A 21511-nucleotide genomic window follows, 5' to 3' on the forward strand; every position below is an offset into this window, starting at 1 on the left:
AATATAAATGTACGTATATGTTCACATATCTCCAGTGACAGGGAGACGCAGACAGTTCAAAAAAAAAAGAATGGCAGGTATATAAACAGTATATGTACATGCAGTTAAGATTGGGAGGAGTATTGCACAAGTACAGTGGAGGAAATAATTATTTGATCCCTCCCTGATTTTGTAAGTTCACCCACTGACAAAGAAACAAACAGTCCATCATTTTAATGGTAGGTTTATTCAAATAGCAAAGAAATAGAAAATCCAGGAAATCACTTTACATAAAATAAACAGATTTGCATTGAGGATGTCGCTTCGCAACCTGAAGCTTCAGCTCCCCCCACAGATTTTCTATGGGATTAAGGTCCAGAGACTGACTTGGCCACTCCATGACCTTAATGTGCTTCTTTTTGAGCCACTCCTTTGTTGCCTTGGCCGTATGTTTTGGGTCATTGTCGCGCTGGAAGACCATTCCACGGCCCATTTTCAGTGCCAGAAGGAAGAAGGTTGTCACTCAGGATTTTACGGTACATGACCCCGTCTACCTTTCCATCAATGCGGTGAAGTCGTCCTGTCCCCTTAGCAGAGAAACAGCCTCAAAGCAAAATGTTTCCACGTTTCTCCATGCTTGACGGTAGGAACAATGTTCTTGGGGTCATAGTCAGTATTTTTTTTTCTTCGTCGAGTTGATCCCAAAGAGCTCAATTTTGGTTTCATCTGACCACAGCCCTTTCTCCCAAGACTCTTCTGAATCATTCAGGTGATCCCAGCTGCCTTGAGATCATTGGCAAGCTCCTCCTGTGTAGTTCTTGGCTGATTTCTCACCTTCCTCATCATCAGTGATACCCCACGAGGTGTGATCTTGCATGTAGCCCCAGAACGAGGTCGACTGATCGTCAATTTGTGTTTCTTCCATTTTCGAATGATGGCATCAACAATTGTCTCTTTCTCACCCAGCTTCTAACCTACAGTCTTGTAGCCCAATCAAGCCTTGTGCAGGTCTACAATCTTGTCCCTGATGTCCTTAGACAACTCTTTGGTCTTGCCCATGGTGGAGAGGTTGGAGTCTGATTGATTGCATGGACAGGTGTCTTTTATACAGGTGACTGATTAACACAAGTGTCTTTGCTGCAGGTGACATGTTTTTGCGGTGTGTCTAAGGAGTAGGAGTATTTAACCAGTCTGTGGGTCAGAATTGTTAATGGTTGGCAGGGGATCAAACACTTATTTCACTTAATGAAATGTAAATCAATTTATGTCTTTTATATAATGTGGTTTTGTGAATTTTCTTTTTGATATTCTGTCTCCCATTAGTAAAAGGAACCTACCTCTAAAATTATAGACTGTTCGCTTCTATGTCAGTGGGCAAACTTACAAAATCAGCAAGGGATCAAATAATTATTTCCTCCACTGTATATGTAAGAGATATTGCACATAATTGCACATTATGTAGTTGTGGGTCTACTGGGAGCAGATCTGGTTGTAGAGTCTGACAGCAGAGGGGAGGAAGGACCTGCGGTACTGCTCCTTTTCGCAACATGGGTGCAGAAGCCTGGTGCTGATGGAGCTTTCCAGGGCTCTGACAGTCTCATGCAGCGGGTGGGAGGTGTTGTCCATGATTGACGACAGCTTCACCAACATCCTCCTGTCCCCCACCACCTCCACAGGCTCAAGACTGCAGCCCAGGACTGAGCCGGCTTTCTTTACCAGTTTGTTCAGTCTTTTTCCCTCTGCTGCCATGATGCTGCTGCTCCAGCAGACCACACCATAAAAGATGGCCAATGCGACCACATAGTCGTAGAAGGTCCTCAGGAGGACGCCCTGCACTCAGAAGGACCTCAGTCTCCTCAGCAGATGGAGTCTGCTTTGGCCCTTCCTGTATAGTGCCTAAGTGTTGGCAGTCCAGCCCAGGTTCTTGTTTAGGTGAACACCCAGGTACCTGTAAAAGTCCACTATCTCAATGTCCGTTCCCTGGATGTTCACCGGTGGCGGGGGAGTGGCTTTGCTCTGTCGGAAGTCCACAACCAGCTCTTTGGTTTTTCCCGCATTGATCGAGAGGTGGTTCCGCTGGCACCAAGCCACAAAGTTCCGGTTCAGTTCTTGGTACTTCCTTTCGTCCCCATTGTGGTTGATGAGACCGACGATTGGCTGAGTCGTCCGAGAACTTCTGTAGGTGACGGTTGAGCGGTGGGTGAAGTCGGCTGTGTGGATGGTGAAGAGGAGAGGGGCCAGAACCGTCCCCTGTGGGTAAAAATAAAACACAATGATTTCATATGTATTTATCCTGAAGGGAAATATTTGACTTTTATTTTCACTGATTCTGTACTACTACTACTACTACTACTACTACTAATAATAATAATAATAATAATAATAATAATAATAATAATTATAATAATAATAATAATTGACTTTATATAGCACTCTTCAAGAACCCAAAGACACAGAGGAACAGGGTAGCGAGGAGTGAAGTACTGGTGAGGAGGTAAGTACTAACAAAAAGGACGAGACACCGGTTAGGGGAAGGGGAGGTAATAGGCTTGGGAGAAGAGGTATGTTTTCAGACGGGACTTGAATGTGGGGAGTGAGGGTGAGTCATGGACCGGTTGGGGAAGAGATTTCTAGAGCCGGGGTGCTGTTCGGGAGAAGGCTCTGTCGCCGAAGGATTTGAGCTTGGATGTTGGTGCTGTCAGTAAGAGGAGGGGAAGAGGATCAGAGGGCACGGGTGGCGCGGTGGGGGATAAGGAGGTCAGACAGGTAAGGGGGAGCCAGGTGGTGGAGGGCTTTGAAGGTGAGGAGGAGTATCCTAAAATTGATGTGCTGTTTAATGACAGAATGTCAGCAAGATGCTCCTACTAACAGAAAAAGAGTTCAGTTTCCTTAGTAGGTACATCCTCTGGTGGCACTTCCTCAGGATCCCTTCGGTGTTGGAAGAGAACCTCAGTTGGCAGTCCAGGATGGTTCCCAGGTATCTGTATTCCCCAACTGTCTGAACCGTGGATCATAGTGGTGACAGCTGCCACCGGTTCCCTTTGGCTGCTGGAGAAGGTCACCACCATCTTCTTCGTTTTGCTGACATTGAGCTCCATTCAGGAAGAGTCACACCACTCTATGAACTGCTGCAGAGCGGGTCCATGGTGGAGGGAGGGACCAGACAGGAGGGACAGGAGAACTGTGTCATCAGCGAACTTCACCAGGTGACAGTTGGGGTGTGTTGATCTGCACTCGTCAGTGTACAGAATGAAGAGCAGTGGAGAAAGCACACAGCCTTGTGGGGAGCCATTGGAGGTGGGGAAGAGATCAGACAGGTTATTGTTAATCCGGACTCATTGGGTTCGGTTGGTCAGAAAGTCCAGGATCCAGAGGATGAGCTGGCTGCTCAAGTTGAAGTTCCGCTGGAGTCTCTCTGCTAGGATGTGCAGTTGCAGGGTGTTAAAGGCCGAGGAGAAGTCAGCAAACAGGAGTCTGGTGGAGCTGTGGGGAAGCTCCAGGTTTCTGTGGATGGTGTCGATGATGAAGGCTTTGGCATCGTCAACACTTTTGTGGCTTTGATATGCAAATTGGAGCGGGTCGAGTTTAGAGTTGGTCAGAGTGAGAATGTGATGCTTGACTAGCCTCTCCATAGCCTTCTTCACCTGGGAGGAGAGAGTCACTGGGCGCAGGTCTTTCAGGGCCCTGGGGGGGCTTCTCTTGGGAATGGGGATAATGGTTGAGTGTTTGGGGACAGTTCCTGTGCTGTTGGAGATCTGGAACAGTTCCTGGAAGACAGTCCCTAACTGGTCCGCACAGTGTCTAAGGACCCGGCCACTGATGTTATCGGCTCCAGGTGCGCTGTTAGCCTTGGATCTCTCTAGGGCCATCACTACGTCTGTGGTGAGGAAAGAGATGCAGGGGACATTGTGGTCGTCAGGTATGAGGGTGGATCTGATGTCCTCTAGCTGGGTGGAGTTGTTGATCTCAAATCTGGAGAAGAAGGAATTGAGGTCATTGAGGAGAGATGCTGGTGTGCTGCCGGGGATGTTAACAGGGTTGTTGCTGATGGGAAGGTTAACAGCCGCCATTCTCTTCAGGCCCTGCCAAACTGAGCAGAGGTTTGTAGGCGTCCGGGACAGAACCATAGCATCTATCATGTGTCCTTTCCAGACAGGTGGAGCAGTGGATGTATTGTTCAAAGCCTTTCAGAGATTTTCCAGGGTTGCAGTGATTAAAATCTCCAAGAATGAATTTGGGGGAGTCAGGGGATAAATGTTCAAATGTGTCCAGGGAGCTCCTGATGAGATCAGTTGCTGAGGTGGAATTAGCTTTGGGGTGTATGTAAACGAGGACAAAGAAGAGTTGAGGGAACTCTCTGGGAAGGTAAAAAGGACGAAGAGACAGAGACAGGAGCTCAATGTCTGGGGTGTACAGCTTCTCTCTGACATGGACAGTGGAGCACCATCGGGGGTTGATATAAAAACACACACTGCGCCATGTTGTTTACAGGTGACGTCACTGTTGCGGTCGAGCCTGATGGGGGGGCCGAATCCATCGATGTGCAGCGCTTTGTTGTCGTCGCCATGATTAAGCCAAGTCTCAGTAAATCCCAGAATAGACGCATTCCTGTACTCATGCAGATGGTCCACATTAGCCTGAGGTTCGTCCAATTTATTCCTTAGTGAGCGGACATTGGCGAGGATGACTGCCGGCAAAGTCAGCTGTTTACCTGTTGCTCATCGAAGTCGCGCTCTGATACCTCCCTTCTTTTTTCCCCGTCTGGTCGCCTCGTGCAGTTTCTGTTTGGTGTTGGACTGATCCGACTCGAATGTCTGTTTCCGAATCTCCCCAGGAAGAGTGTCGAGGAGAGAAAAAGAAGGACATTCCGACAGTGTAATAAAACAAAAAAGACAAAAAACACAGACAAACACGACTCTTGTAATAGAAAAATTTAGAAATAAGAGGAAAACCGCTCAGCGCTCCGACCGGTCGACCGCAGGAGCAGTGACCCAGAACCGGAAGTCCGCATCACTGAGTTGAAGTGAAGCTCTGTTGATGGTCTTAAATGGAGACCATGTGGATGAAGATCTCTTCTCCACCTCCCAGTAACATGGTCCAGTCAGAGGCTGCTTCAAACTCTGGATCATCAGAGGCCTGTATTTGTGTGATTATCTCCTGGAAGATGCGTTCACACCGTTACGCTCTTCTACACTCTCTCATCTCAATCAGGTCTTCAATGAAAGGACACGCAATTCTTTCCCGAACAGCTGATTGGCCGGTGGGTGGAGCCTTTTATCGGATTTAGATAAATCCTGAAAGTTGCCCTGACCTGAAGCAGGTTAGCTGTTCAGAGTAAGTTACCATGGTAACGTAGCTCCATAACAATGAATCCAGCCTCATGAAACCAGAAACCCAGAGTTAACCCTGAAGTTACCTCGATAAGCGCGTTATCCTGCTTCGTGATACAGACCTCAGGACACAGCTCATCCTCTCACAACACACACCCTTCTGTTTATCACCACCTCCACCTGTAGAGAGGAGGAGAAAGAAGAGAGGAGGTGAAGGAGTGTTTCCCTTCATCATCACATCCAGTAGAAAGAGCAGCAGAGACTTCAGTCCTGTTCAGAGCAGCAGTGGAGCAGCTGTGGAGCTCAGCCAGCTTCCTTTCAGCTTCATGTTAACGTGTTGGAGTGAACACACAGACCTGCAGAGACTTTTAGCATCAAGTCTGTTTCCTCTGCAGATTTTACAAAGAAACTGCTGAGAGTCCTGAACGCTTCATTACTGCACCAACACTTTAGTGATGGATTTACTGCTGCTCCATGGAAACAAAGATCAGCTGACTAAGAAACTCATGGTTACTGAATGTAACGCTGCTTCTGTGATGTGCAGGCTTCAGTCAGACTGATCTCAGAGCTGTGATCAGTTGTTGATCAGATGTGATGAATGACCACCACTGTCTCTATACATCTTGGAAGGCTGTCAGCTGGAATCCAGCTTTATTTCCTGGACACATCAACACAACAACAACAGTCATCTTCACATCAACTCAAACACATGATCACAACAAGCTTCTGGCTCATCTGATTGGCTGACTGTTGCCTCTCTCTCTGTCTTTCTGTCCAATCCTGAAGCCTGTCTCCATTCTCCTCTCACAGCTTCACTGAGAAGCTGCAGGTTTACAGGAAACACTGGATCTTTGATACTAACTGTGTTTAGGACGATACTGATGAAAGCAGCATGGACTGACTGGAACCCTCTACTCACACCAGAGTCTCCAGTTTATAGTCTGGACTCTTCACAAGATCAAGAAGCTGCTTCACATCTGAATCCTTCAGATTGTTGTATCTCAGGTCCAGATGTTTCAGATGGGAGGGGTTGGACTTCAGAGCTGAGACCAGAGAATCACAGCTGATCTCTGACAAACTGCAGACTCTCAACCTGAATAAAGAATAAAAGATGAAATGATTGATGATCAGTCAGATGTGTTGAGGTCTGAAATGTGTCCTGACCAATGAGCTGTTCTCTAAAATGAGTAAAGTGACTTTGTCCTTGTGTTAGTGTGGATCTTCATCATGTCAGCCTTCTACAGACATCATCCAAACGTCAGCACAACATTCAGACAACTATTGATGTCAACACAGATCAATAAGATGCTGCTGACCTCATTACAGGATCAATATCAATGATCAGACATTATCAGTCAAGTCACTTTGAAATAAACACAAAGCAAAGAAATCTTTGGACTTGATCAAGAAAACTTTGTCAGTTGAAACAAATGTGAGTTGAGAGGATCTTCTGGATCCAGATGTGACTCTTCAGCTCTAATCACAAACATTCATTGGCTTCAGCAACTAACAGTGGACGTTTTCTACACGTTCTGCTACAAAGACTTGGAGACAAGGAAACAGAAAAGATGAACTAAAGGACATTTACAGATTGATGGAGGAACACGAATTAGATTCAGTTGGTGATTAAACATATCAGATCTACAACAGTAATAGACAGCGAACTGACCTCAGAGTCACCAGTCTACAGTCTGGACTCTCCAGAAAACCACACAGCTGCTTCACTCCTGAATCCTTCAGGTTGTTGTAACTCAGGTCCAGATGTTTCAGATGGGAGGGGTTGGACTTCAGCGCTGAGACCAGAGAATCACAGCTGATCTCTGACAAACTGCAGCTCCACAACCTGAATAAAGAATAAAAGATGTGAGTTTAATACTGTGTCTTTTGTATTTTTAATAAACCAGGTTTGTCTCATCAAGATCACAGATGGCTTTTAATGGGGAAACCTGGCATAGTGTTGCATCAGCACATTTAATTGTTCACTATTATTGACAATTTACAGACTTAACTATTTAAATAAATGACCACTTCACAAATATCATCAAAGAAAGACCAGTAACTGATGTGAGTTTTATTTTAAAATTGTCCAAAATATTCATCTCAGCACACAAAGAAAACATGGAGTCTGACCTCAGAGTCTCCAGTCTACAGTCTGGACTCTCCAGAAAACCACACAGCTGCTTCACTCCTGAATCCTCCAGGTTGTTCTTAGTCAGGTCCAGATGTTTCAGATGGGAGGGGTTGGACTTCAGAGCTGGTCCCAGAGAATCACAGCTGATCTCTGACAAACTGCATCCCTCCAACCTGAATAAAGAATAAAAGATGTGAGTTTACAAAGTTCCTGTTGAAATCATCCAGAGTTTCATCATGTGTTCAGAGCTGAAGGTTCAGAATGAACAAGTTTAAAACCTGGAAACTCCAAACAGGTGAATCCAACAGGAAGCAGCTTCAAACAGTCAAATAGAAGAAGAGAAGAAGAACTCTCATTAATATTAATGACAACATGCTGCTGCTTCAATGAAGACGTGGCTCCATCTCTACAAGCACAACTAAAAACCCTCAGACATTTATTTCACTTTCTACTCAAAGTTCAGAGAAGCTCAGATGAAAACAGGACATTTCTCATTTTTAAAATCTGATTTGAAATGATTGAAGCCTCTGTTTGGATAAAGCAGATCCTTTTTTCACATCAGATCACATCAACATGTAAATCCATGTTTCACCATTGTTTCATCATGTTTAAATGACAGTAGAAAACTATGTATGTAACAGGCTGACACCAGTTCATGAACTGGTTCTACTGCTTGTTTCAGTTCTAGTTATGAGAGCAATAGAGTTCTAATAGGACATTAATAATCCTTTCATTCACAATGACTTAGATATTTAGGATATTTATTGAGGTTTAGTCATAAAGAGAATGAAACATGATGAAGCCATAGATGTAAATGTAAAGGGATTTAACTGATGACATGATGAATTCAGTTAGAATCTGTTTATCATGTTTGGCCTCAACAGCAGAAACTAAATCCTGATATTTTTCTGCTGAAACCCTTGAGTTCAGATAGTGGTGCCCTAACAACAGCAGTGAACTGCTGCATTCAGCAACAACACAATAATGAAGCTTCTCATCCAACATCATCCAATAAATAAACTGGTTCAACTCACTATTTGACAAAGTGGGCTCAGCATTTTAGAGACTAAACTATTTCAATCATTGTCAGCTTCATCAATGACGTCAAAGAATGAACATTGGAAAAATCTTAGATTTACAAAATATAAGGCAGGCATCCGAGCATCCAAGCTGTTAGCCTGGAGACTGCGAAAACAGCAATCAGAAAATACAGTCTATAAGATAAGGAATAGTAACTTATAGTTTAGAGGGAATACAGAAAGTATTTGAGAAATTTTACCAGACCCTTTATACCCAACCCACGTCGTTCGAACCCGGCAAAGTAGAGGGGTTCTTGAACCAATTGAACCTACCCTGCTTGGGGAATCTGCAAAATGAAAAATTAACAAAAGAAATATCCGCTGAAGAAATAGACAAATCTCATCCCTGAAGTCCTGTTAGTCCCCATGGATTTCCAGGGGAATGGTATAATGGTGCAATTAATACCAATACTCCAAAAAAATACCAAAAGTTTCAATTACACCATGAGGGAGGGAGTCCTTCCCCCATCTTGGAGGGAGGCTACCATCTCTGTGATCCCAAAAGAGGGCAAGGTTCGGCTCCTATAGACCTATCAGTGTTTTAAATCAAGATTACAAACTGTATTGCAACTATTCTAACAAAAAGAATGGAGGAAGTGATACCTTTTCTGGTTGATGAAGATCAAACTGGGTTTATTAAATGTAGACAAACACAGGACAATATAAGGAGGAACCTACACAAAATTGAACACGTGGAAAAGGGAAAAATTGGAGCTATTCTACTTAGTATGGATGCGGAAAAAGCTTTCAATTCAGTGGGGTGGGAATTTCTTTATAAAGTTATGGGAAAATTCGGCTTTCATGAGAAGTTCATCAAAAGTATCAAAACACTATATACAACCCCTGTAGCCAGAATTAAGGTGAATAGAGGCCTCTCATGAACTATCCAATTGCAACGTGGTTGTAGCCAGGGCTGCCCAGCCAGCCCAGTGTTCTTCAACCTTTTCATTGAACCTCTTGCTTAAGCTGTAAGACTGACTCCTGACATGGAGGGCATCCCAATAAAAGGTATAGAACACAAAATATATCTTTGTGCAGATGATGTCTTAGTTATTCTAAAGAACCCAGAGTCAGGGGTTCCAAGATTAATGGATTTCCTGCAGATGTATGGAAATCTGTCAGGCTACGCCCTTAATGTTGATAAAACACAGGCCTTGTCATTTGATTTCGTGCCATCAACAGAACTTAAAAATACATACAAGTTCAACTGGGACTCTACCTCTATTAAATACCTAGGCGTTAGATTAACAAGGGACATACCGCAGTTATTCTCCCAAAATTATCTAATAATTAATTCTCAGATAAAGGAAGATCTAGATAGATGGACCTCCCTGCCCCTAGATATTGGCAAAAAAATGTGACAATAACAGGAAATATTTTACCCAGATTACTCTGTATTTGTTTTAGTCCTTACCTATTTGTATCCTTGATAGTCAATTTAGGGAATGGGATAAGGCGATATCCTGTTTCATCTGGAACGGTAAAGTTCCCAGGGTGAGATATAAAACTTTACAGCTGCCAAAGTGCTTTCAGTTTCATCATGTCATCATTATGTTTGGTCGAGTTGAAAATTAATTTTACCATAGTCATCACTAGTATTAACAACTGTGTGCCCACTGACACAGTTGCTGCTGCTGGTGCTTAGTTCTCCTCCTGTCTTATCACGTTTGATATTGTGCTGAAATTCAGTAGCCAAGTGATGAAAATGCAAGTTGCTGTTTTTTTTTTTTTTTGATTATTATTACTTGGTTTTGCTTGTAATGTAATACGTTTACTCTGTCTGTCTAGATGCACTCAGAACATATTTACAGACACCTCAAACAGCTTGTGGAGAGGAGCATTCTGACCACACTTCCACAGAAATACCACTCTCTGAAGCAGGTAAGTTTGTGGTCTCTGACACACCACTATGTTATTGTTGTTATTGTTGTTGTTACTGAATAGTACAACCTTGTTGGTGATGCCAGTAAATGTAATTTTAGTCAATTAAAATTAAGTGATTTATTAAGTGAAATAGAATGACACACGTATTGCAGTGGAGTGACAGTATGCAGCCTTGCACACTTAAACTCCTCTGTTAGACTAGTGGCTGCACCACTTAAGCAGCGTGGGACACCAAGCCATCTCCTAATTGATGAGTTAATCATCCTTTCAAGCTTCTCAACCTTTGTCAGAAGGACCTCATATACTGTCAGTGGCCACATTAGTCGTGGCAATAACCCAAATTGCATGTACCATAATCTCAGCTTTCCTGGGAGCCCTGACCGGTCTATGCTTGAAATGCCTTGAATCATTTCTTGTCTCATTCCCTCAAACTGTGCTACATCGCTGAGACTTGCGTCATACCACCTTCCCAGACTTTTCACTGGCTTCTCTAGCACTGTGGAAATCACCTCCTCATTTATGACAAATTTCTTATCTACTACCTTTCCTTTAACAACTGAGATACTCCTAGACTTACTCAGCTTCACCTTCATCCTAGCCCACCGCAAGTTAATGTGTAACTTATCCAGCAGTCTGCTAGTATATGGAGCAGTAGACGTCACAGTCGTCATGTCATCCATGTAGGCCCTAATTGGGAGGAGACGAAGCCCTCCATGCAGCTTTTCTCCACCTACCACTCATTTTGAGGCCCTAATAATCACCTCCATTGCCGTTGTAAAGGCTAGTAGAAGGATTGTATACCCTGCCATGATGCCTACCTCCAGCTGCTGCCATGCTGTAGTATACTCTGCTGTGGTAAAGCAGAGTTGTATATCTGCAAAATATGCTTTGACTAGGCCTTTGATACTGTCTGGAACTCTAAAAAAAAATCAAAAGCTTCCCATAACAAACTGTGAGGAACTGAACCAAACGCGTTAGTCAGGTCTAGAAATACAGCATGCAGGTCTCTCTTTTCTCGCTTTGCTAACTGGCTTTGGTGCCAAATCATACTGGTGTGCTCTAAGCATCCAGAAAAGTCGGGGATTCCAGCCTTTTGCACCGATGTATCAATCAAGCCATTTTCCTCCAAGTACCTGGACACCCTCTGTGCCACAACAATGAAGAACACCTTCCTTTCAACATTAAGCAAACTGATTGGTCTAAACTGACTTATCTCTACTGAGCCCTTCTCTTTGGGAATGAAAATCCCCCCCAGCTCTACGCCATGCCTTGGGAATGACCTGTTTCTTTTAAACTACCTTCGATACAGGACTCCATTAGGTCCCGGGGCTGAAGAGGCTCTTGCGCACCTCACCACCTCCTGAACCTCTTTCCACCTTTTTGGGCTAACATCACACTGCTTGCCTATTTCTCCGATTGGTGGAATATCAGAGGCAAGTGCCATCTTCCTAAATCTTTCTTAATCTTTGTGTACATCCACCAAGTACTCCTCAAGTTCCTGCTCTGGCACCATCAGGCTGCCATTCTTCTCTTTACTAAATAGCGACTTCACAAATCTAAATGGAGCCCTATAGAATGCTATGGGCGGCTATGGCTCAGTAGGTAGAGCGGATTGTCCATGAACTGAAGGGTTCATGGACGAAGTGTCCTTGAACAAGACACTGAACCCCTAGTTGCTCCCAGTGCAACTGGCGCTGGTGTGTGAATGTGTGTGTGCTTGTGTGAGTGAATGGGTGGATGTGTCTCTGACTGTAAAAGTGCTTTGAGTACCTTTGAGTAGGTAGAAAAGCGCTATATAAGAGCAAGACCATTTACTCTCGCCCGCTCTTTCCTTCTCCTATTTTTCCTAATGCTCTCCACCCTTCTTAATGCTGCAGGCCATTCCTTCACACCTGCCTGTAAGCAATTAATGCCTATCTTCTCCTCCTCTGTAGCCTTCTTCCACTGCCTCATAAGCATTCTCCTCTCCTGTACAAGTCTATCGATTTCGCTGTATTCCTAGACCTAAATACCTCTCCCTCTGGTTTCTTCGCTCTCACTAATGCCAAATCTTTCCTTACCATAATCATACATTATATCTCCCGTCCTCTCCAACTTATTCTCTACCATCCCTTTTAGTTTACCTAACGCACTGGCCATTGGTGTCTACCCACTGCCTAGTTTCAGTTGCGCCTGGCCATTTCCCTCTTGGTTTCTGACCACTTATCTTCTCCCTCCTTGGCTGGCTGCACTCTTGTTCTGCCTCTGTGCTAGTACCTGCCTCAGCGTTAGGGACGCTGATATCCTGCGAGCTGTGGGTTACTCCTGTTGCTGCGACTTCAACCGACTGACTTGATATGCTTCTTAAAAGTAGCTTCAATGGGGGTTCCCTGCGTTCCCTTTACCAAGCACCCTTTCCTCCCTTGATGGATTCTGAGGCCCTTTACTGTTGTTACTTTCTGCCAGCCACACACAAACCTGCTGCTTCTTTCCATTTCCATCTAAACCACTAGCTTCTATTACATGAAACTGAAGCTGGAAATCAAGAGTGTCAGAGTTTCAGAGTCAATCATCCAGTGGAGGATTTTTCTTCTTCTATGAAGCTTTGAAATGTGGAGCTCAATATGGCTCTGCCACAGTCAATGGAGTAAAGCAAAGAAGACACCAGACTTTATCATGAAGATCCTCAGTGTGGATCAGTAGAATATCAGCCTGATGTCACCACAACTTTATCATCATATTCATCTCAGCACACAAAGAAAACATGGAGTCTGACCTCAGAGTCTCCAGTCTACAGTCTGGACTCTCCAGAAAACCACACAGCTGCTTCACTCCTGAATCCTTCAGGTTGTTGTAACTCAGGTCCAGATGTTTCAGATGGGAGGGGTTGGACTTCAGAGCTGAGACCAGAGAATCACAGCTGATCTCTGACAAACTGCAGCTCATCAACCTGAATAAAGAATAAAAGATGAAATGATTGATGATCAGTCAGATGTGTTGAGGTCTGAAATGTGTCCTGATCAATGAGCTGTTCTCTAAAATGAGCAGAGTGACTTTGTCCTTATGTTATTGTGGATCTTCATCATGTCAGCCTTCTACAGACATCATCCAAACGTCAGCACAACATTCAGACAACTATTGATGTCAACACAGATCAATAAGACGCTGCTGACCTCATTACAGGATCAATATCAATGATCAGACATTATCAGTCAAGTCACTTTGAAATAAACACAAAGCAAAGAAATCTTTGGACTTGATCAAGAAAACTTTGTCAGTTGAAACAAATGTGAGTTGAGAGGATCTTCTGAATCCAGATGTGACTCTTCAGCTCTAATCACAAACATTCATTGACTTCAACAACTAACAGTGGACATTTTCTACACGTTCTGCTACAAAGACTTGGAGACAAGGAAACAGAAAAGATGAACTAAAGGACATTTACAGATTGATGGAGGAACATGAATTAGATTCAGTTGGTGATTAAACATATCACATCTACAACAGTGACAGACAGTGAACTCACCCCAGACTCTCCAGTCTACAGTCTGGACTCTCCAGAAAACCACACAGCTGCTTCACTCCTGAATCCTCCAGGTTGTTGTTACTCAGGTCCAGATGTTTCAGATGGGAGGGGTTGGACTTCAGAGCTGGTCCCAGAGAATCACAGCTGATTTCTGACAAACTGCATCCCTCCAACCTGAATAAAGAATAAAAGATGTGAGTTTACAAAGTTCCTGTTGAAATCATCCAGAGTTTCATCATGTGTTCAGAGCTGAAGGTTCAGAATGAACAAGTTTAAAACCTGGAAACTCCAAACAGGTGAATCCAACAGGAAGCAGCTTCAAACAGTCAAATAGAAGAAGAGAAGAAGAACTTTCCTTAAGGAGTAGTTCACCAGCTGTGACTCAATCAACTCCACTATTTATTCCAGGCATTTCTCCATCCCATCACCACATCACTAGACAGGTTAAAACATCAGTAATTTGTATTTTGTGAATTTCAATCTTAATCATTTCTTTATTTTATCGTTGCATGGCCTTGTGTTGGCACTGCAACTTTAGCCCACCAACATTTGCAAAAAGTTTTTTTTGGGGTGTAGAGAAAAACAAAAAAACGTAATTTTTTGGCTTCGTCCATGCCTTGGGGGCAGGGGCAAATCCAGACAATTTTCAGGTACAACGTCACCTTGTTGTACTAGCAAGCATGATGACAATTGCCAGCAATATGTTACAAACGTGACTTGTGTGTACCGTTACACCTTTAAGTTTGGGATATGTTGTTTGCACAAATTGTTTGCTGCAGAGCATGGTCATTTTTACATGTCAAATAAACATGTACTTTCTACGTGAACTCGTGTGAAACTTGCCCAGGACACTATTACAGTACTTTTTAGGCTCAGAATCAGTCCAGTACCGGTCCATCCTCAGGCTCAAATATGTACTGGATGGTGACAGTCTGTCCTTCACCTGATGCATTTATACTTATAAGAAGAATTACACCCAAAGCTAAACTGATTAATTCAAAGAACCTTGTTAATATGTGTGTATATGTATGTACGGTGGATACAGAAAGTATTCAGACCCCTTTAAAATTTTCATACTTTGTTTCATTGCAGCCATTTGCTAAACTTGAAAAAGTTCATTTTATTTATCATTAATGTACACTCAGCACCCAGTCTTGACAGAAAAAAACAGAAATGTAGAAATTTCAGCCAAGGTCGAAGGAACTGCCCAAGGATCTCAGAGACAGAATTGTGGCAAGGCACAGATCTGGCCAAGGTTACAAAAGAATTTCTGCAGCACTCAAGGGTCCTAAGAGCACAGTACCCTCCTTAATACTTAAATGGAAGAAGTTTGGGACGACCAGAACTCTTCCTAGACCTGGCCGTCCAGCCAAACTGAGCAATCATGGGAGAAGAGCTTTGGTGAGAGAGGTAAAGAAGAACCCAAAGATCACTGTGGCTGAGCTCCAGAGATGCAGTAGAGAGATGAGAGAAAGTTCCACAAAGTTAACCATCACTGCAGCCCTCCACCAGTCCGGGCTTTATGGCAGAGTGGCCCGACGGAAGCCTTTCCTCAGTGCAAGACTGCATAGAGTTTGCCAAAAACACATGAAGGACTCCCAGATTATGACAAATAAGATTGTCTGGTCTGATGAGACCAAGATTGAACTTTTTGGTGTTAATTCTAAGCAGTATGCGTGGAGAAAACGATCGATTTTAGCAAATGGCTGCAATGAAACAAATCCCAAACCGCTCCCGCTGAATTTCTGACCATTACCGCCCGCACCCGCAAAACTTTGAGTATTTATGCCCGCACAATAACAGAAATGCATTGATTTTGTGTCTTCCCCGTCCCGCAGGAGAAAACACGTCATTTTATAGGCTATTATTAAAGAGATTCATGGGGTTGTTTGTTTCATTTTCCCGGAGCACAGAGCAGGTGTGTCGCCTCAACCCAGAGGTGCAGGATTTGTTACCGTTGTAAACTAAGTTAGTGTTTTTTACTGCAGTCACGCCATCTGCGCTTCGGCGAGGCACGGTCGCGCTATCTACACTTGAAAATCGAGTGCCCGTCTACATCGCATCGGACGGTAAAGCGTTTGAGCGGTTTTATGGTGCATTCAAGTGCATCCCGTAAACTCGGAAGTCTATATTTTTCTTATTATTTTCATTTGTTGAAATACATATATCAGTCATTACTTTGTTGTTATTTTACTACGTTCTATTTAATGATTAACACTAAATGATAGAACAAAATTATTGAAGCATATTCAGAATCCAACTCATTTCTGCATAGTCAGATTTGAAAACTTAATTAAGAAAAGAATCAAATTGTTTTCTGCATACTCTACAGCTACCACTGTGGTGATTTTCAACTTATTTCACTGCATCATTTTCTGATAATGTGATGTTGAATTCATGTCCAATGAATGATGTATATGGGCAGATTAAAAAAACAAATTTAAAAAAAAAAAATTGTTTTCTGCAAACTCCACAAGATTCTTGTTCTACATGTCCCCAGCTACCACTGTAGTGATTTTCAATTTAATTCACTGCATCATTGTCTGATAATCTGATGATGAAATCATACCCAATGAATGAGGCATATGGGCAGATTAAAAAATAAATAAACAAAATCAAATTGTTTTCTGCAAACTCCACCAGATTCTTGTTATACATGTCTCCAGCTACCACTGTAGTGATTTTCAACTTAATTCACTTGAAAATCACCACAGTGGTAGCTGTAGAGTATGCGGAAAACAATTTGATTCTTTTCTTAATTAAGTTTTCAAATCTGACTATGCAGAAATGAGTTGGATTCTGAATATGCTTCAATAATTTTGTTCTATCATTTAGTTTTAATCATTAAATAGAACGTAGTAAAATAACAACAAAGTAATGACTGATATATGTATTTCAACAAATGAAAATAATAAGAAAAATATAGACTTCCGAGTTTACGGAATGCGCTTGAATGTACCATAAAACCGCTCAAGCGCTTTACCGTCCGATGCGATGTAGACGGGCACTCGATTTTCAAGTGTAGATAGCGCGACCGTGCCTCGCCGAAGCGCAGATGGCGTGACTGCAGTGTATTTTTGGACATTCGTTACAACTAACAAAGTCCAGTTCGTTTCCATCTTTGTCACAGACAATTGAGAAGTTTCTCCAAATGTCAGACTTGCCTTGCTTTGTCTTAGTGCTGTAAATACCTTCTTTGAGCTTCCTTTCGACATAATTTCTTGACATCCTGTCGCTAGGCTACGTCCCGATCCCGCAGTGTTTTTTTCTTTATGTTTGTTTGTTTGTTTGTTTTTTAGCCGCCCGCTCCCGCCTGTTGCAAAGTTTATACCGCCCGCTCCCGCGAGATTTGAGTTGGGTCCCGCGGGACCCAATCCCAATGTAGCCCTATAACACATAGTAAAAGTTAATTTTCCAAAGATGTTGCACACACAACCTGAGCCTACCGGAGAAATGGCAACGTGCTCCCCCAAACAGTGACCGCTGGAAGGATGCCCAGGTTACAAATATAGTTTAGATTGCATCCATACACCCATTTTTGTACAGGGTTTTTACATTACAGGATATTTTGGGGTGGCGTGCGCTTAAGGCATGCCAACAGGGGGATTTGTCGGGTGTTAAGGGGTTAAGAAGGCCTTCAGCCTGTGTACAACACTGGGAAAAGTCAGGAAGAATGTTACATCACCATATAAGGAGTTGTTTTCCGCTTTGCTGCAGCTTGCTCACAGACTAGGATACGTCACACCCCAATATTTCATACGCTGGAGACCAGATAAAGCTAATTGGCTACACACAGAAACTCACTATGAGAGGCAGCTCCTCCCTTCTGTATGGGCAGAGCCTAGTTAGAACAAGGTCACTGTGGCTGCTTGGATGGGTGCTTTTTTCTACCCCTAAGGTGGATTGACTGAAGTCTCAGCACTGAAATCAATACTTATTCTCTGTGTACCAAATAAATAACCTAAACTTGAGAAATTGTCGCATGATAGGTGCATAGATGGACCATCCTTTCCAAAAGGTATAAACATCCTGGGCCGAAGGAGAGGAAAATATCCTCCTTCAACAGAATGATTTCAGAGTTCTTCAGATTCTTGCTGTCCACACTGACTGTGAAGTGGTCTCTTCCTAACACAACTCCACTATTGAGCTGACACTGATATGTAGCTTCAGCAGGAAACACCGTGGAAACACAAACTGATACTGACTGGATGTGCTGAAGAACAAGATGAGTTGAAGATCAACTTTGCACAACAACACTGTGGATGTTGTCCTCCATCTGGTCTGATTGGAGTCAGACTATAAGGGGATTTCTCCACAGACAGTATGGACAGAAAGAATGATTAGTGACACCAAGAACTCTGTTAATGCCAACACATGTAAAGACTGGACTTGATGTGGTTTGCGATCAGACCCACCACCGATGACTGAGGAGATACCTGCTGATGTTCAGGAACATGATGCTCCTTCATTTCAACTCTTTCAGCTCCTTTTCTATCTGACAGTCCTGACAAGAGAACTCATCTAAACTGGATCTCCATTCTTCAGAAGCCTGAGAAGAAAAGAAATGAAAACTGACCTCAGAGTCTCCAGTTTACAGTTTGGACTCTCCAGTCCAGCAGACAGATGCTTCACTCCTGAATCTTTCAGGTTGTTGATACTCAGGTCCAGATGTTTCAGATTAGAGGACTGGGAGCTGAGAACTGAAGACAGAGCTTCACAGCTTCTCTCTGAGAGGTTACAGTAACTCAGTCTGAAGAGACAATGACAGAAAACCCTTTAACTTTGTGACCAGCTGACAGGTTGATGTGTATTTATTGATGATGAACTTACAGAGCTTTGTTGGAGGCTTTGGCCACTGGCAGCAGCCTCAGAAGAGCCTCCTCTGAAGCAGAGTATTTCTTCAGGTCAAACTCATCCAGATCTTCTCCTGATGACAGTAAGATGAAGACCAGAGCTGACCACTGAGCAGGAGACAGTTTATCTGCGGAGAGACGTCCTGATCTCAGGGACTGTTGGATCCCCTCCACTAGAGAACCATCATTCAGTTCATTCAGACAGTGGAACAGGTTGATGCTTCTCTCTGCAGACAGATTCTCACTGATCTTCTCCTTGATGTACTGGACTGTTTCCTGATTGGTCTGTGATCTACTTCCTGTCTGTGTCAGCAGGCCTCGTAGGAGAGTCTGATTGGTCTGCAGTGAAAGACCCAGGAGGAAGCGGAGGAACAAGTCCAGGTGTCCATTTGGACTCTGTAAGGCCTTGTCCACAGCACTCTGATGGAGACATGTTAGTTTAGGTCTGTTTCTAAAGACTTTAGACAACAGACATGTAGTTTGTTGTTCTTTCATCAGGTTGACACCAGAGTTGACGAAGGTCAGATGGACATGAAGAGCAGCCAGAAACTCCTGAACGCTCAGATGGACGAAGCAGAACACCTTGTCCTGGTACAGGCCTCTCTCCTCTTTAAAGATCTGTGTGAACACTCCTGAGTACACTGAGGCTGCTCTGATATCGATGCCACACTCTGTCAGGTCTGATTCATAGAAGATCAGGTTTCCTTTCTGCAGCTGATCAAAAGCCAGTTTTCCCAGAGACTCAATCATCTTCCTGCTCTTTTTATCCCAGTGTGGATCTGTCTCAGCTCCTCCATCATACTTGACCTTCTTGACTTTGGCCTGAACCACCAGGAAGTGGATGTACATTTCAGTCAGGGTCTTGGGCAGCTCTCCTCCCTCTCTGGTTTCCAACACATCCTCCAGAACTGTAGCAGTGATCCAGCAGAAGACTGGGATGTGACACATGATGTGGAGGCTTCGTGATGTCTTGATGTGGGAGATGATGCTGCTGGCCTGCTCCTCATCTCTGAACCTCTTCCTGAAGTACTCCTCCTTCTGGGGGTCAGTGAACCCTCTGACCTCTGTCACCATGTCAACACACTCAGGAGGGATCTGATTGGCTGCTGCAGGTCGTGTGATTATCCAGAGGTGAGCAGAGGGAAGCAGTTTCCCCCTGATGAGGTTTGTCAGCAGCACATCCACTGAGGTGGACTCTGTAACATCAGTCAGGATCTCAGTGTTGTGGAAGTCCAGAGGAAGTCGACACTCATCCAGACCGTCAAAGATGAACACAACCTGGAAGTCTTCAAAGCTACAGATTCCTGCTTCTTTGGTTTCAGTGAAGAAGTGATGAACAAGTTCCACCAAGCTGAACTTTCTCTCTTTCACCACATTCAGCTCTCTGAAAGTCAATGGAAATATGAAGAGGATGTCCTGGTTGGCTTTGTCTTCAGCCCAGTCCAGAGTGAACTTCTGTGTTAAGACTGTTTTCCCAATGCCAGCCACTCCCTTTGTCATCACTCTTCAGATTGGTCCATGTCTTCCAGGTGAGGCTTTAAAGAGGTCTTCTTGTCTGATGCTTGTTTCTGCTCTGTGTGGTTTCCTGGATGCTGTTTCAATCTGTCTGACCTCATGTTCATCATTGACCTCTGCAGTCCCTCCCTCTGTGATGTAGAGCTCTGTGTAGATCTCATTCAGAAGGGTTGAGTTTCCAGCTTTAGCAATCCCCTCAAACACACACTGGAACTTCTCCTTCAGAGCAGATTTAACTTTACGTCCACAAACTGCAGCTTCAAGTCCTGAATGAACAAACAACAAATAAGATGAATGAATAAACTTTCCAGTAAATATTCCAACATGTCATTGCTCTAAAGAATGAGTGTGTGAATATATCTTGGTTCATCTCTTGGGACATTCGTAAATGTCTCATTTCTCCAGCAGCTTCAATGTTTAGAGAAATCCTCTTACTGCTCTGCAGACAGTCAGCCAGCTCCTCCTGCTTCATTCTCCTCAGGAAGTTCACTGTCATCTTCAGGAATAAATCTCTGCTGCTCCTCCTCTGCTCTTCATCCTCACCCTCCAACACCTCCTCATCCTCCCTCTGACTCTCTGAGCATTCTGGGTAATCTGGACTCACAACTTTCTGGATCTTCTTCAGCTCGTGTTTTATAAAAGTGATGATGTTGTCTTCCAGCAGCTGGAATAGAATACAATATAAGTGACACAAGCAGACTGAAACCATGGAGACAAACATCAGATCCATGTTGGACACACTGACAATCCACTGGTCTACAAAGAGCAGCATGGACATGATGGAAAGTAGTTGTTGTACATGTACAGACCAGAAAGATGGAGTCCAGCTGTGTCTGATGCTGCTGGGTAGACTGACCACTGAGAACCTCTGACCTCTGCTGGTGGACTCTGTGGGCCAATCATCAACAATTAGCTCTCATCATGTCTGTCCACACAGAGACAAACACATTCACACAATCACAGACACAGTTTTGGTTGTGAACAAGCTCTGGTGAATGGAGTTGAGGAGACGGAGGATGTGAGAAACAACTTGAACCGAAGTTACAGTGTTTTCATCAATGTTTTACATTGTCAGAAGTATGAAGTCAGTTCTTCTTCCGTAATATATGTGGCTACACCGGTAACGTTCAATGATTCTCTGACAACTTCCACAAAAAAAGGACAAAGATTACAAGTCCATTTCATTCAGTATTAAAACAAAACAAAATTGCGTAAACCTATTGGAAAAAACGCTT

General features: G+C 43.6%; 1 protein-coding gene and 1 pseudogene across 2 annotated transcripts; both read right to left on the minus strand.

The window, feature by feature from the left end:
• Positions 1–2: 2 nt before the first annotated feature.
• Positions 3–6251, minus strand: LOC125005237. 2 transcript variants are annotated; one of them, XR_007112432.1, is made up of 3 exons: positions 6229–6251; positions 4691–5489; positions 3–2229 (listed from the first exon to the last, which is right to left on the minus strand). XR_007112432.1 is itself a non-coding variant. In XM_047580429.1 (2 exons), the coding sequence occupies exon 2, from the start codon at positions 4116–4118 to the stop codon at positions 3315–3317; it is 804 nt and encodes a 267-aa protein (XP_047436385.1). In that variant the 5' UTR covers positions 4119–5489; positions 6229–6251; the 3' UTR covers positions 2276–3314. The 2 variants fall into 2 exon arrangements, 1 of the variants encoding a protein (XP_047436385.1); XM_047580429.1 differs by lacking the exon at positions 3–2229 and having other exon boundaries at positions 2276–5489.
• A 699-nt stretch (positions 6252–6950) lies between these two features.
• On the minus strand, positions 6951–21157 carry LOC125005437 (annotated as a pseudogene).
• Positions 21158–21511: the final 354 nt, after the last annotated feature.

This window comes from Mugil cephalus, chromosome 3, assembly GCF_022458985.1.
Source record: "Mugil cephalus isolate CIBA_MC_2020 chromosome 3, CIBA_Mcephalus_1.1, whole genome shotgun sequence".
NCBI lineage: Eukaryota > Metazoa > Chordata > Actinopteri > Mugiliformes > Mugilidae > Mugil > Mugil cephalus.